Genomic DNA, 18246 nt, shown 5'->3' on the forward strand with positions numbered 1-18246 from the left:
AGACTTACAGAAAACGTTTGACCTCTGTCATTGCCAACAAAGGGTATATAACAAATTATTGAGAAACGTGTGTTATTGACCAAATACTAATTTTCCACCATAGTTTGCAAATAAATTCATTACAAATCCTACAATGTGATTTTCTGGATGTTTTTTTATCATTTTGTCTATCATAGTTGAAGTGTACCTATGATGAAAATTACAGGCCTCTCTCATCTTTTTAAGTGGGAAAACTTGCACAATTGGTGGCTGACTAAATACTTTTTTGCCCCACTGTATATTTAATGTAATTTCTCCTTAGGAAAATCAAATAAGGAAAGTACCGAGTGGTGTTCTGATACTCTGGAAATTCGACCATTTGCAACACAGAGATACTGTAGTGTCTAGGAAAAACAACTAGAGGAAGGCTGTACAAGCATTTCACTACACCCGCAATAACATCTGCTAAATATGTGTATGTGACCAATAACATTTAATTTGATAATGCCAAATGTAATGTTTTTTTATTTTTATATAAAAACTTTTTTTGGTCTATTCTACTTCCATTACTCCCGTAAATATAGTCCTGAGACAGTGTTTAATAGTCTGAAACAAACCTTCACTTTATTTACCGCTGAAGCAATAAAGGACCTGAGCTGGCATCCACAGAAAACATATTTTCAATTTACTACCTTTGTAAACAGCGGATTTTCAATTTAACACAAGCCATTGATTTGGAAGAAACACTGAGGTGGAGCAAATAGGAACGGAAAAAGAAAGCAACTTTTCGAGAGAAAAGGAACTAAACTGAAAGGAGACACGATGTACTCAGCCAACCCACATAGACTCTCTGATTGATCGATTGTGGTTCTTACCATTAGACGATGATCCTTGAGGGTTGGTTAGGGACATGCTTGGACCCTTCCTCCCAGGCTGGGTGAGTGTATACTGGATCACAGGGCCCAATGGGACTAACGTGATCGCCTCTCTATCCTGATCAGGCAGACCCTCCTCTGTGCTGGTGAGTCCATTGATGGATGTCTTGAGCAAGGAGCCTCGAATCCGATGCTCTATGATAGCATTGTCCGTGCTTCCTTTACTGCCCAGCTTTTGCTTCCCTTCAGTGGGTGTGACTATACCCGACCCCGGGGTTGTCTGATCCTGTACTCCTCTCACCTCGGGCAGTGAGGAAGGTGTGGCTGGGAGAGGTGCCTCTGTGCCGGCCTCCACAGAGCCTGTCCAATACCTGAAGGGCTTCATCAGGTTGTTGACGAAGCTGTGGAGAATGTTATTGGCTGTCTGGGTCTGGAGCACTGGAGAGGCCTGGGAGGACAGAGGGGAGTCGGACGACCCGAAACGCCACTCCTCATCCCCCTCGCCCTCCACCTCTTCCTGGGCAGAACCTCCGTGGGTCTCTAGACTCTCCAGGACAGACAGACCCAGGGTGCTGGTATTGGGGCTGGAGGATGGGTTCTGAGGGGCTCCAGTCTTAGATCGCCCCTTGGTCTCCTGGTTCTCCTCTCCCCAGCCCTGGGTACTCTCCCCTGGCCGGAGGTGGATTACCACGTGCTCCTCAGAGATCTCGGAGGACTCGTTGCCTCCAGTGATGGAGCTGATGCCCTCCTTGTCCAGGTCTGCCATGCCAGTCCAGGTGGAGGGATGGGGGTAGGGGGCAGAGTGCTGGGGCTCAGTGTCTGAGGAATTGGCCTTTGGGTCTCTGTATTGGAGGAACCCCACTGGCTGGGCTGCCTGGACTCCTGCTTCACGTTCTGGAATTATATGAGAAATATATTAGCATTCCTATTTGCTTTCCTGGCAATAAGGCATGGCTTTAAAAAATTAATATTTGCAATAAGCTGCCATGTTTGCAATAAGCTGTGAATCATCCATATTCTTAGATGTTGATGACCTCTGTTTTTGGTTTTGCTTTAATTAAGAAAGCATACATATTATATTAAGAGATGTTTTTACACTCTCCTGGGGTGACTTTACTTAAGGGCAAAGTCTAAGATAAGACTTCATTACGTCTGTATCAATTTAGTGCCTGTCAATCATTCTCCATGACACACTGAGGAGCTAATGCAGTCTAATGCAGATCACACTCTGCACAAACACAATCAAATCCACAGCACACTGGAGCCTACCGTTGCTCCAAAGTGAACTTGAAACTAAGTTAGACAAATCTCCAGTGGTCCAGCAACATTATAAACACTTTAGAATGACACTGCAAGGACATTGAGGCTGCAGCCAATGTACAGAACTCCGTTGGCTCTCTCTAAGTCTGCATTGAGAGCTTGGAAATGCTGATACTGGGCTCTAGCTGGTTGCTACAGTAGAAGATCCCAGAAGGGACCAAAATGTCACCGAATCCCCTCTGTGATAATTCATTAATTCATGCATGAGACAAACAACCCGCACTAATTAACAGAAATTAAACAGAAATGTTGCCATGGCGATGGCGACCTCGGCCATTACCTCGGTAGCAGTAGGCGTCAAAGCGGGTGGTGGTGTCTGGGAAACCAGTGCGGTTGGGGTTGTGGTAGACAGTGCGCACACCCGGATCATCCCCGCCACAGTTGCGGCGGGGAAGGTTTATGGGGTAGCGCACACTGCCGTCGGCCAGCCAGCCTGGGTCACACTGGTCCAGGCCAGTCTGCCAGGCTTGGTAGAGCTGCCCTGCCGTGGCCAGCTGGGCTCCCAGAGAGTGGCAATGGGTAGAGGCTGTGGCCAGGCTCAGCTTCTCTGGTACAGACGAGTGGAACACCTCACCTGGGAGAGGGGGATGGAGATGGAGAGATTGGAGGTATAATGAGGTATAGTGTGAGGGGAAAGAGAGATAGGTATGGGAGGTGAAGTGGTACGGAGTAACAGGGGAGATAGGGGAATATGATGAGAATAAAGCACGAGATGGTTAGAGTGGTGTGAAATGTAATATAAGAAGTGTCAACAGACAAGATTGAACAGGAGGTCAGTGAAGCAATGACCCATGAGTCATGCAGAGTCATTTCACAGAAGAACACTCAGAACCATAGAACCTGACAATGAACATCCATCCTATCCAGCTAGATAGCCCAGTCATTTGCAAGGTGTCAAGAATTACACTTCTCATAAAATTATCTCATCTACTTCCTGTAGAACTATTAACTGACAGGTCTGGCTCTGCACAGTAACAAATTACCCAGATCTATTTTAAAGGCACCTGCTGTAAATATGACTCCATCCTCCTGTAGCAGTTTCCCTGATCCTGGCCACGGCAGTATTACTCACCACCCAGCTACAGCTTAAATCAGTGGTTCCCAACCAGAGGTAATAGGTCGTGAATTAAGTCAGGCTGATTCAGCATCGTAGCTCCTGGGGCGTCTGGGACTTTGCAAGGCCATGGATGACTAACATCTGATTGTACCTTGCAGTTGCTTGGCAAAGCAGTAGACATCAAACAGCTCGTCAGGGGCCCGATTGCCGTAGTTGCGCACTCCAGGTGAGTCCTCCCTGTCACCATAGCAACCCGGCCTGGGTGACTGGATAGGGTACCTGTGGAGAGCGAGAGAGGGAGGGGAGAGGGACGAGGGATGAGGGGAGCCAAATAATTTATTTGATTTATTTCCAGGCTCCAACTGTGCAATTACTCTAAAGCACTGGTCACCAACCTTTTTTGAGTCAAGATCACATTCTCAGTCAAAATGAGATCACAGTCAAAATGCTACCTTAAATTATTTTTTTTACATGACTTAAAAAACATAAGCCTATACACAAAACAGTACTGTAATAATGAGGTTAGTGCCGTAGGCTATAGGCCCAAACATTATCACCACATATTGGCTTTGCTTCCTGTTGTTCTTCTCAGACCATTAAAAAAACAAAAAACATTTGAGGTAAGTTAAATGATCACACTGGTAATAGATCAGTTGTTTGTATTTGTATTTATTATGGATCCAGGCCGAAGCTACTCTTCCTGGGTTCCGGCAGAATTAAGGCAGTTATACAATTTTAAAAACACTACAATACATTCACTACAGAACTCACAACACACTAAGTGTGTGCCCTCAGGCACATACTCCACTACTACAAATCTACAACACAAAATCCATGTGTATGTGTGTGTATAGTGCGTATGTTATCATGTGTGTGTATGCATGTGTCTGTGCCTATGTTTGTGTTACTTCACAGTCCCTGCTGTTCCATAAGGTGTATCTTTACCTGCTTTTAAATCTGATTATACTGCTTGCATCAGTTACCTGATGTGGAATATAATTCCATGTAGTCAGGGATCTATGTAGTACTGTGTGCCTCCTATAGTCTGTTCTGGACTTGGGGACTGTGAAGAGACCTCTGGTGGCATGTCTTGTGGGATATGCATGGGTGTCCGAGCTGTGTGCTAGTATTTTAAACAGACAGCTCGGTACCTTCAGCTTGTCAACACCTCTTACAAAAACAAGTAATGATGATGTCAATCTCTCTTCCACTTTGAGCCATGAGAGATTGACATGCATATCATTAATGTTAGCGCTCTGTGACTATACCAACTGTGCTGCCCTGTTCTGAGCCATCTGCAATTTTCCCAAGTCCCTCTTTGTGGCACCTGACCACACTACTGAACAGTCGTCCAGGTGCGACAAAACCAGGGCCTGCAGGATTTGCCTTTGTCACGCCCTAGTCTTAGTATTTTGTGTTTTCTTTATTAATTTGGTCCGACTCTCCTTCACCCAAAGAAAACCGTTACAGCCTTGTTGATAGTTTTGTTAAGAATTCAGAGCAGCGCTTTATTATGGACAGACTTCTCCTGATCTTGGCTACTGTTTTACCAATGTGTTTTGACCATGGCAGCTCAGCTCAATTTCCACATTATTCATTATGAGATGTAGTTGAGGTTTAGGGTTTAGTGAATGATTTGTCCCAAATACAATTCATTGCTACCCATTCCAAAACTAACTAGCTCTCTGTTGAGTGTTGCAGTCATTTCAGTCGCTGTAGTAGCTGACGTGTATATTGCTGAGTCATCCACATAAATAGACACACTAGCCTTACTCAAAGCCAGTGGCATGTCGTTAGTAAAGATTGAAAAAAGCAAGGGGCCTAAACAGCTACCCTGGGGAATTCCTGCTTCTATCTGGATTATGTTTGAGAGGCTTCCATTAAAGAACACCCTCTGTGTTCTGTTAGACAAGTAACTTTTTATCCACATTATAGCAAGGGATGTAAAGCCATAGCACATCAGATTTTCCAGCAGCAGACTATGATCGATAATGTCAAAAGCTGCACTGAAGTCTAACAAGACAGTCCCCACAATCATTGTATCATCAATTTCTCTCAGTCACTTGTGTAAGTGCTGTGCTTGTTGAGTGTCCTTCTCTATATGCGTGCTGAAAGTCTGTCAGTTTGTTTACGGTGAAATTGCATTGTATCTGGTCAAACACCATTTTTTCCAGAGGTTTACTAAGGGTTGGTAACAGGCTAATTGGTCATCTATTTGAGCCAGTAATGGGGGCTTTACTGGGTAGCGGAATGACTTTAGCTTCCTTCCAGGCCTGAGGGCACACACTTTCTAGTAGACTAAAATTGAAGATGTGGCAAATAGGAGTGAATATATCGTCCGCTATTATCCTCAGTAATTTTCCATCCAGATTGTCAGACCCCAGTGGCTTGTCATTGTTGATAGACAACAATCATTTTTTCACCTCTTCCACACTGACTTTATGGAATTCAAAACTACAGTTATTATCTTTCATAATTTGGTCAGATATACTTGGATGTGTAGTGTCAGCGTTTGTTGTTGGCATGTCATCCCTAAGTTTGTTTATCTTGCCAATGAAAAAGCAATTAAAGTAGTTGGCAATATCAGTGGGTTTTGTGATAAATGAGCCACCTGATTCAAAATGTCATTTAAGGTGCTCCAAAGCTTTTTACTATCATTCTTTATATAATTAATTTATTTTTCATAGTACGGTTTATTTATAATTTATATTTAGCTTAGTCACATGATTTCTTAATTTGCAGTACATTTGCCAATCAGTTGGGCTGCCAGACTTACTTGCCATACCTTTTGCCTCCATTTTTAAATTCCTCATTGTCTTAATGGGTGCGTGCACATAAATAAATGTGTCAAGTGCAGCGTCTGGTTGCTCCTCATTACACACCACAGACCAGCAAATATTATTTACATCAACAACATATGAATCACTTCAAAATGTATTATATGATCTCTTATACACTATATTAGGCCCAGTCTTTAGAACTTTGGTTTTCCTGGATATGGCTACTATATTGTGATCACTACATCCTATGGATTTGGACACTGCTTTAAAGCAAATTTCTGTAGCATTAGTAAAGATGTGATCAATACATGTTGATGATTTCATTCCTGTGCTGTTTGTAAATACCCTGGTAGGTTAACAGACAACCTGAATCAGGTTGCAGGCACTGGTAACAGTTTGACGCTTTTTTCTTGAGTGGGCAGCTTGATGAGAGCCAGTCAATATTTAAATCACCCAGAAAATATATTTCTCTGTTGATATCACATTCATTATCAAGGATTTCACACATACAGTGCCTTGCGAAAGTATTCGGCCCCCTTGAACTTTGCGACCTTTTGCCACATTTCAGGCTTCAAACATATAGATATAAAACTGTATTTTTTTGTGAAGAATCAACAACAAGTGGGACAAAATCATGAAGTGGAACGACATTTATTGGATATTTCAAACTTTTTTAACAAATCAAAAACTGCAAAATTATTCAGCCCCTTTACTTTCAGTGCAGCAAACTCTCTCCAGAAGTTCAGTGAGGATCTCTGAATGATCCAATGTTGACCTAAATGACTAATGATGATAAATACAATCCACCTGTGTGTAATCAAGTCTCCGTATAAATGCACCTGCACTGTGATAGTCTCAGAGGTCCGTCAAAAGCGCAGAGAGCATCATGAAGAACAAGGAACACACCAGGCAGGTCCGAGATACTGTTGTGAAGAAGTTTAAAGCCGGATTTGGATACAAAAAGATTTCCCAAGCTTTAAACATCCCAAGGAGCACTGTGCAAGCGATAATATTGAAATGGAAGGAGTATCAGACCACTGCAAATCTACCAAGACCTGGCCGTCCCTCTAAACTTTCAGCTCATACAAGGAGAAGACTGATCAGAGATGCAGCCAAGAGGCCCATGATCACTCTGGATGAACTGCAGAGATCTACAGCTGAGGTGGGAGACTCTGTCCATAGGACAACAATCATATTGTTGTATATTGCACAAATCTGGCCTTTATGGAAGAGTGGCAAGAAGAAAGGCATTTCTTAAAGATATCCATAAAAAGTGTTGTTTAAAGTTTGCCACAAGCCACCTGGGAGACACACCAAACATGTGGAAGAAGGTGCTCTGGTCAGATGAAACCAAAATTGAACTTTTCGGCAACAATGCAAAACGTTATGTTTGGCGTAAAAGCAACACAGCTCATCACCCTGAACACACCATCCCCACTGTCAAACATGGTGGTGGCAGCATCATGGTTTGGGCCTGCTTTTCTTCAGCAGGGACAGGGAAGATGGTTAAAATTGATGGGAAGATGGATGGAGCCAAATACAGGACCATTCTGGAAGAAAACCTGATGGTGTCTGCAAAAGACCTGAGACTGGGACGGAGATTTGTCTTCCAACAAGACAATGATCCAAAACATAAAGCAAAATCTAAAATGGAATGGTTCAAAAATAAACATATCCAGGTGTTAGAATGGCCAAGTCAAAGTCCAGACCTGAATCCAATCGAGAATCTGTGGAAAGAACTGAAAACTGCTGTTCACAAATGCTCTCCATCCAACCTCACTGAGCTTCTGCTGTTTTGCAAGGAGGAATGGGAAAAAATGTCAGTCTCTCGATGTGCAAAACTGATAGAGACATACCCCAAGCGACTTACAGCTGTAATCGCAGCAAAAGGTGGCGCTACAAAGTATTAACTTAAGGGGGCTGAATAATTTTGCACGCCCAATTTTTCAGTTTTTGATTTGTTAAAAAAGTTTGAAATATCCAATAAATGTCGTTCCACTTCATGATTGTGTCCCACTTGTTGTTGATTCTTCACAAAAAAATATGTTTGAAGCCTGAAATGTGGCAAAAGGTCGCAAAGTTCAAGGGGGCTGAATACTTTCGCAAGGCACTGTATTATCCAGATACTGACTGTTAGCACTTGGTGGTCTATAGCAGCTTTCCACAAGAATGGGCTTTAGGTGAGGCAGCCATATTACTTCAACAGTATTTATTTAGTTATTGACTTCATGGACCTTGTTTCTTAGTCTGCATATGTTAATATGGGATATTTTTTGCACTTTTCTGGGTTGCTTGATTGTTGTATTACTTGTGAGGCACATGTTAATAATTTGTAACCTGATTAAGGAAACTAGGTGTATGTCTCATGTCACTACTTCACAGGAGAGGCATTTGAATGTAAACCATTTTTAAAATCTAGATGCGTTTTTTTTGGCAGAAATGCATTCTGGAATATGTGAACTTTCATGTGCCTTAAAAACAAACTTGTTTTCCATCCCATAAATACAAATAAAATAGTTAAATTATGAGCCTATTTGGTATAGTCACAGAAAAAGACAGGAGCCTTCCCACTAGCCATGCATGATTGGCTGAGATAATGGATGGGCTGGACATGCCGGGAGATGTGTTCGGATTGGTCTGCCATGTAGCATGCTTCTGTCTGTAACGTGAGCTGTTCAGTATGTGTTGATAGTCCTTTCTACCTTGCCGTTTTTGAAAGATATAACATTAGCCATCGAGAACTACAAAAGATGTTCTACTTTTCTCAACATTGAAGCCCTGAATTTAGTAGGCGCTATTGACAGATCGGTTGGAAAAAGTGATGGGCTACTTTCTGCACACGCCACGGTCAGCGTGAACCGGATTGACTTGACACAACGCTGGTCAAACAAGATGTAGCTACAAACAAAATGGAGTTAATTAAATAGTTCCAGTCTGCCATGAAACGTTCATCCATGTATATGGGTAAGAGTCTAGCAACATTTTCAGATATAAGTTTGTAATTTAGTCAGAAAGTCATTTTTTATTGCAAGTTAAAGCGTGTTGTTTGTTAGCTATGATCTGTGTAGTAATATTACTTGAATCAAAAATGTATTATAGCCTAATGTTAGCTAGCAAATATTGAACCTAGTTTGTTAGCTTTAGCTACCTGGAGATTCATACTACTATTGTATTTCAATAACGTGTACATGTACAGTTTAAGTCGGAACTTTACATACACTTAGGTTGGAGTCATTAAAACTCGTTTATCAACCACTCCACAAATGTATTGCTAACAAACTATACATTTGGCAAGTCGGTGAGGACATCTACTTCGTGCATGACACAAGTCGTTTTTCCAACAATTGTTTACAGACAGAGTATTTCACTTATAATTCACTGTATCACAATTCCAGTGGGTCAGAAGTTTACATACACCAAGTTGACTGTGCCTTTAAACAGATTGTAAAATTCCAGAAAATTATGTCATGGCTTTAGAAGCTTCTGATAGACTAATTGACATCATTTGAGATAATTGGAAGATGTGTTTCAAGGCCTACCTTCAAACTCAGACCTCAGAAAATAAATTGTAGACCTCCACAAGTCTGGTTCATCCTTGGGAGCAATTTCCAAATGCCTGAAGGTACCACGTTCATCTGTACAAACAATAGTACGCAAGTATAAACATCATGGGACCACGCAGCCATCATACCGCTCAGGAAGGAGACACGTTCTGTCTCCTAGAGATGAATGTACTTTGGTGCGAAAAGTACAAATCAATCCCATAACAACAGCAAATGACCTTGTGAAGATGCTGGAGGAAACAGGTACAAAAGTATCTACATCCACAGTAAAACGAGTCCTATACTGACATAGCCTCAAAGGCCACTCAGCAAGGAAGAAACCACTGCTCCAAAACCACCACAAAAAAAGCCAGACTACAGTTTTCAACTGCACATGGGGACAAATATCGTAATTTTGAGAGAAATGTCCTCTGGTCTGATGAAACAAAAATAGAACTGTTTGGCCATAACGACCATTGTTATGTTTGGAGGGAAAAGGGGGAGGCTTGCAAGCCGAAGAACACCATCCTAACCGTGAAGCACAGGGGTGGCAGCATCATGTTGTGGGGGTGCTTTGCTGCGGGAGGGTCTGGTGCACTTCATAAAATAGATGGCATCATGAGGTAGGACAATTATGTGGATATATTGAAGCAACATCTCAAGACATCAGTCAGGAAATTAAATCTTGGTCGTAAATGGGTCTTCCAAATGGACAATGACCCCAAGCATACTTCCAAAGTTGTGGCAAAATGGCAACAAAGTCAAGGTATAGGAGTGGCCATCACAAAGCCCTGACCTCAAACCTACAGACAATGTGTGGGCAGAACTGGAAAAGCATGTGCAAGCAAGGAGGTCTACAATCCTGACTCAGTTACATCAGCTCTATCAGGAGGAATGGGCCAAAATTCACCCAACTTATTGTGGAAGGCTACCCAAAACTTTTGACCCAAGTTAAACCATTTAAAGGCAATGCTACCAAATACTAATTTAGTGTATGTGTATGTGTAACTTCTGACCCACTGGGAATGTGATGAAAGATATAAAAGCTGAAAGAAATAATTCTCTCTACTATTATTCTAACATTTCACATTCTTTAAATAAAGTGGTGATCCTAACTGACCTAAGACAGGGGATTTTTACTTATATTAAATGTCAGGAATTGTGAAAACTGAGTTTAAATGTATTTGGCTAAGGTGTATGTAAACTTCTGACTTCAACTGCATGTGTCTAGACAATAGTGAACCATCCACTCAGTTAGATGTGTCTGGGGGTTGGTTATAGCATTTCCTTTACATGACCCATCAATTTAGACAAGTGTGTCGGGTAAGCGTCATCTAATAGCTATAAAATATTTATTAAAAAAAATTCTGGGCATTTTCTGTATTTGATATTGCTACTATGCAAGTAACCATTTCAGTGTACTGTTTACACCTTCTGTATCCTGTGCATGTGACAAATAAACTTAGATGTTATTTGATTTAGTGTGTGTTTACCACATGACCTCACATGTCAATCCTTAAAGAGATGGGAGGGGCTAAAGCTTGTTACGGTGACTATATTACTGCCACACTGGTGGTCATGAGTCATGAAGGAAGTCAAAGACCACTTGACCGTTTAGTCACGTAATTAGGCTTCTCTAAGCTCTGATTGTGAATGAGAGACTGATAAAGTATGTACAGCCTGCACAAAAAAACAAAGCTGAGCTTATGCCTTTGAAGCAACTTTTTGCAAATCATCATTAGAGTCACATCACGCAGCCTTACAATTATTAAAAATCAAAACATATAGCCCAACGTTTTTAGAACAACTAAAGTTACATGAATAACTCTAAATTTAGCATATAGGAGGACCTATTTCTTTGTTAACTGCTCAACACAGAATAGCCGCATGTGCGCACGCCCTCAAATCACTTGTCGTGTGTGTTTTGTCCTATATTTATGTTATTTCTTTTTTTATTCTTTTTTTATTTTTTCATTTTTAATCCCAGCCTCCATCCATGCAGGAGACCTTTTGGTAGGCCGCCTTTGTAAATAAGAATGTGTTCTTAACTGACTTGCATAGTTAAATAAAGGTTAAATAGAAATAAAATAAATACATAAAATTGTTTGGAGAAAATATCCTTTCAATTTTATTCTTCATACTATAAAATAATGTAAAATGATTCCATAGAATGAGACCAGCAGTTACAGTATTTGCTTGACAATCACCGGCTGACAAAATTTTGTGACCACCACAGCCCTAGGTGGGGCTAAGGCTTAAGAGTCTGTGAACGATGCTGAATGGGTGTAGACAAAGAAGAGCTCTCCAATAGGTGCACCAAAACATGGGGTTACAAGTTTATCAACTTTCAAAGCAGAATTACTTTCCCATTGTTCCTCAACTGCAGTGTATGATGTACAATTTCTATACTTTTTATACAATGTAAAAAAAAAAACACAATTTCAAATTTTGCTACATAAGACTGAATCGAGGCGGTCGGTCACATTTGCTTTTTTATAATTTTTTACTAGAGAGGGAGCGAGCAGCAGACAGGGTTTGCCTCTCAACATCCCTCCACTCCCCCTTTCCTCCACTGACACTGACCAAAAAGGGACACAGTCTTGTAGCTGATATCCTGAAACTCGAGTCATACTGCATTATTTCTGTGTAATGCACAAATGAATGCTTTTACGCCTATGACCAGAGAAAGTGAAATATTCCTCTATATAAAAAATTCCCAAGCCGATAATAATAACAACAACGCAAGCCTATCAATCAACACTTTTCTACTCATTCATTGCAACTGCAGTGCTGGTTGTAACACAAGTGTGAGTGGAAGTAGGGAGAACGTGCATTTTATGGCTTGTAAAAGTGTTAAATAGAAAGTGTTGACAGTGCTGGGTAAAAACTTAATGGTGAACTCACTCATAAAAATAGCAGCTCTATGCTGTATTCGTTGACAGTCTCTCTCTAGTCATGTTTTTAAACGTTTTGAATACTCACAATATGAACTTTGCTGTAGCTTTCTTTTATGTCTGCTACATTACTGCAGAGACGGTAATCTGAGCCATCCGATTGGCCAGTGGTAGGCCTGTAGAGCACTTGATTTGCTTCCCCAGGGCCCGCCAGGAAGGCAGTTTGTACATTCAGACATCTGAAATGGTTCAAAATGGGAACACGTCGCCCACCCGGCGAGCAGGGCAGCTGAATTGGGTGTACCTTCCGACAACAGCGTGAGACGAATAAATGAAAAAAATAGGAACACAGGGCTTATCGTTGAAATGCCTTGGGGATTGACCAGTCGATCGCGATCGATCGGTTGGTGACCACTGCTTTAAGGTACATTGATTCAAACAGCATTGAGGGTACAGGCTAAATGCTGATGAAGAGATTATGTATACAGGCATACAGGGGCTTATGGAGGACAACAGGAAGGAAGGCTTCTTACACTCAGAAACTATAATCCTGCATGAGCTTGGATAGCAACCGTTGTCGTCAGTCAATGTTATAGCTAAATCCCCCATCTCAGCCTTCCATCCTGATCGCTGATGTCTATATTTTTACATTATTAATTGCACATTAGTCTCGTCACTGATGTGAAGCCAAGTAGCTCTGGAGATGGACCAATTATATGTGTCCCAGGTGGGGAGGAGGGGAAAGGATAGGATGCCGTTGTCAGGGAAAATCTGTAGAGGAGAAATATGCAAGCTGCTTCTTCAGTGCAATTATTGGGCAGACGTTTGAGATAAAGACGTGTAAAAAATATCCACACGGACTCTGAATGTCCCACACACACACACACACATACACACACACACACACACACACACAGAGACTATCCGTCATCAACAGACATAAGCGGGGGGTGGCAAGCTGAAACACAAACATCAACATGAAAGTTAGTTGAGGGATAGTTGTGGCTAAAATGGCGGAGAGTAATTAGGAATGACAGAGCTAGCCTCTGATGATGAAAACAAGCAATTAAACCTTCAGGAGTTTATGAGAGGACCATTGGGGTCAAAACAGTTTGCATACTGTACTTTCTGTCAGTAATTTAATTCCATGGTTCCTTATTTGGGCCACAGAGGCCACAGAGAATTGTCAACTTAAAAGTTATCTAATTGCCTATCATAGCCCTGTCATTTTTCATTAGGCTGAAGTAAACTTATACTTTGCCAATTCATAAAGATTCGTATTTGTCAGATATTGCTTTACATTGCTGCAGCAGATAAATATAGTAAGTAAACAATTTATATATAAGCAATTTATACAGCCCTTTATACAAACCTATAAGGACAGGCCGTCATTGTAAATAAGAATGTGTTCTTATTTGACTAGCCTGGATAAATAAAGGTAAAATAAAAACATTAAATAAGACAGTCGCCATGCTGTGATGTGTTTTGCTTGAGTCGTGCGTCATGCCCGGTTGTCTTGTCCTTACCTCACGCTCTGGTCAGACAGCCAGCCGGCATCACAGTTGTCATACCCGTCAGCAAAGGTGGCCTGGAGCTGAGCAGGCGTGGCGATGACAGCTGAGTTCTCCAGACACACCTGCTGGGCGTCAGGGAAGGACAGGGCGTAGCGGTCATGAGGAGCACGGTAGTGGAACACCACACCTGGAGAGGACACAGTGGTGAAAACACATAAGGCGACACCAGAGCAATATGGAGATATTGTACGCAAGCACGCACGCCCATGCACACACTGACACGTCCATGCACACACTGACACGCCCATACACACACTCACACGCCCATACACACACTCACACGCCCATACACACACTCACACGCCCATACACACACTCACACGTCCATACACACCCTCACACGCCCATACACACACTCACACGCCCATACACACACTCACACGCCCATACACACACTCACATGTCCATACACACACTCACACGTCCATACACACACTCACACGCCCATACACACACTCACACGCCCATACACACACTCACACGCCCATACACACACTCATACGCCCATACACACACTTGCATTCTCACCCACAAACATGAGCACGCACAGACACTCTGCTCAAACCCTACATTATCATGCACTTCAAACGTTGTATCTTTACTTCCACAGAAAGTCAAGAAAACATATAAAAACAACCTCAGAGATGGAAGTTAATTAGCATCAGACAGGCTTATCTTTATGGGAGAGATTTTGTCCTTTATACAGTGAATGACAAACGGCTAAAATGTTTGCTTCACTACTTTAGCATACAGTCCACATCAGTACTATCTTGCTTTCATAGCCAGAAAATAAAACAGTGAAATAAAACAGTGATGAGAGAGAGATTGAAAGAGCGAGAGAGGGAAGAGGGATGAAAGAAACAATGGAACGCGAGATCAATCAAATTTATTTTATATAGCCCTTCGTACATCAGCTGATATCTCAAAGTGCTGTACAGAAACCCAGCCTAAAACCCCAAACAGCAAGCAATGCAGGTGAAGAAGCACGGTGGCTAGGAAAAACTCCCTAGAAAGGCCAAAACCTAGGAAGAAACCTAGAGAGGAACCAGGCTATGTGGGGTGGCCAGTCCTCTTCTGGCTGTGCCGGGTGGAGATTATAACAAAACATGGTCAAGATGTTCAAATGTTCATAAATGACCAGCATGGTCGAATAATAATAAGGCAGAATAGTTGAAACTGGAGCAGCAGCACAGTCAGGTGGACTGGGGACAGCAAGGAGTCATCATGTCAGGTATTCCTGGGGCATGGTCCTAGGGCTCAGGTCCTCCGAGAGAGAGAAAGAAAGAGAGAATTAGAGAGAGCATATGTGGGATGGCCAGTCCTCTTCTGGCTGTGCCGGGTGGAGATTATAACAGAACATGGCCAAGATGTTCAAATGTTCATAAATGATCAGCATGGTCGAATAATAATAAGGCAGAACAGTTGAAACTGGAGCAGCAGCACAGCCAGGTGGACTGGGGACAGCAAGGAGTCATCATGTCAGGTAGTCCTGGGGCATGGTCCTAGGGCTCAGGTCCTCCGAGAGAGAGAAAGAGAGAAGGAGAGAATTAGAGAACGCACACTTAGATTCACACAGGACACCGAATAGGACAGGAGAAGTACTCCAGATATAACAAACTGACCCTAGCCCCCCGACACATAAACTACTGCAGCATAAATACTGGAGGCTGAGACAGGAGGGGTCAGGAGACACTGTGGCCCACTCCGAGGACACCCCCGGACAGGGCCAAACAGGAAGGATATAACCCCACCCACTTTGCCAAAGCACAGCCCCCACACCACTAGAGGGATATCTTCAACCACCAACTTACCATCCTGAGACAAGGCTGAGTATAGCCCACAAAGACCTCCGCCACGGCACAACTTAAGGGGGGGGGGGGGGGGGGGGGCGCCAACCCAGACAGGATGACCACATCAGTGACTCAACCCACTCAGGTGACGCACCTCCTCCAGGGACGGCATGAGAGAGCCCCAGTAAAGCCAGTGACTCAGCCCCTGTAATAGGGTTAGAGGCAGAGAATCCCAGTGGAAAGAGGGGAACCGGCCAGGCAGAGACAGCAAGGGTGGTTCGTTGCTCCAGAGCCAGAGCCAGAGATGACTCCCATGCGCTCATTCCCTGACCTGTGAATGACCAGGATTCCTCTCCACTGTGCAGAGAAATGGGAAAGGAATTGCTTTTGAAGTATCCATCTCATTCCCCCACCAGGCTAGCATCACTGACCTCCACTACATGTGGGGCCACCTCGGCCTGAAATTCACACATTCAATCCCAGTAGAGCCCACTACATGAAAGCCTGTGGACAGGGAGGCAGAGGGAGGCTGGGATATAGCTCCAAACATAGGCTCCTTTATCATCTGCTGCTTTGTGCAATAGAATGACAGACTCCTCAGGGCGTGGACCAATTTGGCCAATCACGCTGCAGTCTAGCCTCAGAAAATGAGCCAGATCCCTCAGTGGTACAGTTTACACATGCACTCAGATACACGTACATAGCACACAGGCATACACACACACAGATACACATACACATACACACACAAACACACCAGGCACGTGCACAGATAGGGCTCAGCCAATGCCCAAGCACCTGCCCTTTTGCTCTCCTATGAAAAAGTGGATATAAATTTGTAATTGTATTAATTTAAGTCTCTTTTCATTTTAGTTGTAATTTTAAATGTTGCGAATTGCACATCAATCTAGCTAATTTCGTAAGCGTTTGGATCTCACTAGATTCCCCTCCTCCGCCTTCCCACCCCAAGTGCGCACTCGCCTGACCTGATTGTTGCCACTGGCTGCGGGCGCAGGGCAGAAGACATGAATACTGGTAGGAGGATACATTACAGTTGGATCTGTCGTATGTGTCTCTCAACGACAGGGACAAAGAATGGGGCATTTCAACTGCATGTTACAGTTTTTTTCGATTGCTAAACGACAGTGGACACAACTGGAGTCACATGTGCAAAACTCTAACTACAGTCGGCACAGCAGCAGTTCATGTGGACCAAACTCTAGTTCGTTTTTCATTGCTTGAACACAGTTTTCAAAACTCTACACACTTATCCGATGACTTTAACCACAACCTGCACAACACTGTGGATTTACAGCACTTTGTTCAAATGCTAACACACTACTGTCAAAACTGTGAACCACACATTCAAAACGGAATAGATTTCAGCCTTGTGCCTTTCAAACACTGCTGATTGCAATTTCAGCTGAAAGGCTAAGCAGGTGTCTTGTTTTAGACTTGTTAGTGAACACACACACATATTACAGTATATATAGGTAGCTCAGAAAGACTCATTTTGGAAATGGAACAAGGAAGATGGGTTCGTGGAGGGAGAAGGGTGGCAGGGAGAAGGCGGATGCGTGGAGGAAGACAAAGAAGACAAAGAGCTGTTATTTCAGATGAAATAAGGGCTACACTAATAGACCATGTCGTGAACCATGGTCTCTCATTGAGAGAGGCAGGGTTGAGGGTGCAACCCAATCTGCAAAGATCCACAGTGGCATCTGTAATGCGAATTTTCCATCATGCAAACAGATGAGAGTTACATCCTTACAGTAAATGAAAACATTACAGGAATTTTTTTTTTTTGTATTGCAATTATAGAATATTTACACAGATATATATTACAGTAAGTTTGACTGTAAAATATATTTTTACAACAGGACCCAAAGGCTGCCCCCAACAGGGGGAAGAGGAAAAATATTTTCAGATGCGCTGGAAAATGCTATTGTTGACATGGTTGTTGTCAACAATGCAATAAAACTGCGGGAGATTCAAGATAGAGTGCTGGCTGATAATGATATATTTGAAAATGTTAATTCTGTCAGCACAACAACTATTGCTTGAGTCCTAAAGAAACACCAAGTTACAATGAAACAGTTATACACTGTACCGTTCGAGAGAAACAGTGAACGGGTAAAAGAGCAAAGATACCAATATGTCCAGGTAAGACGTCTGAGGTTACGTACACAGCTATACAAAATATTTACAGTAAAAAAAAACACTAGCATTTCTACAGTAAAACTGTGCACTTACTGTTTTTCAGAGAGTAATGGAGGTGGAAGCACTGGAAAGACCACATTCATTTGTATTTATCGATGAAGCTGGATTTAACCTTGCCAAAACACGGCGCAGAGGAAGGAATGCTATATGGAGGTTCCAGGCCAAAGGGGGGGAAATATCACCATGTGTGCTGCAATGGACAATGATGGTTTGCT

General features: G+C 42.6%; 1 protein-coding gene across 1 annotated transcript in view; it reads right to left on the minus strand.

Moving 5' to 3' along the window:
• Positions 1 to 18246, minus strand: part of LOC110532063 (neurocan core protein-like) — a 256326-nt gene that overhangs the window by 138058 nt on the left and 100022 nt on the right. Inside the window, exons 5-8 of the mRNA XM_036967166.1 lie at positions 13974 to 14148; positions 3383 to 3510; positions 2455 to 2748; positions 855 to 1748 (exon numbers count right to left, since the gene is read on the minus strand). Of these exons, the coding sequence (XP_036823061.1) occupies positions 855 to 1748; positions 2455 to 2748; positions 3383 to 3510; positions 13974 to 14148 (1491 nt within the window). The remainder of the gene's footprint in view (positions 1 to 854; positions 1749 to 2454; positions 2749 to 3382; positions 3511 to 13973; positions 14149 to 18246) is intronic.

Source organism: Oncorhynchus mykiss, chromosome 1, assembly GCF_013265735.2.
Source record: "Oncorhynchus mykiss isolate Arlee chromosome 1, USDA_OmykA_1.1, whole genome shotgun sequence".
In the NCBI taxonomy this organism is placed as follows: Eukaryota; Metazoa; Chordata; class Actinopteri; order Salmoniformes; family Salmonidae; genus Oncorhynchus; species Oncorhynchus mykiss.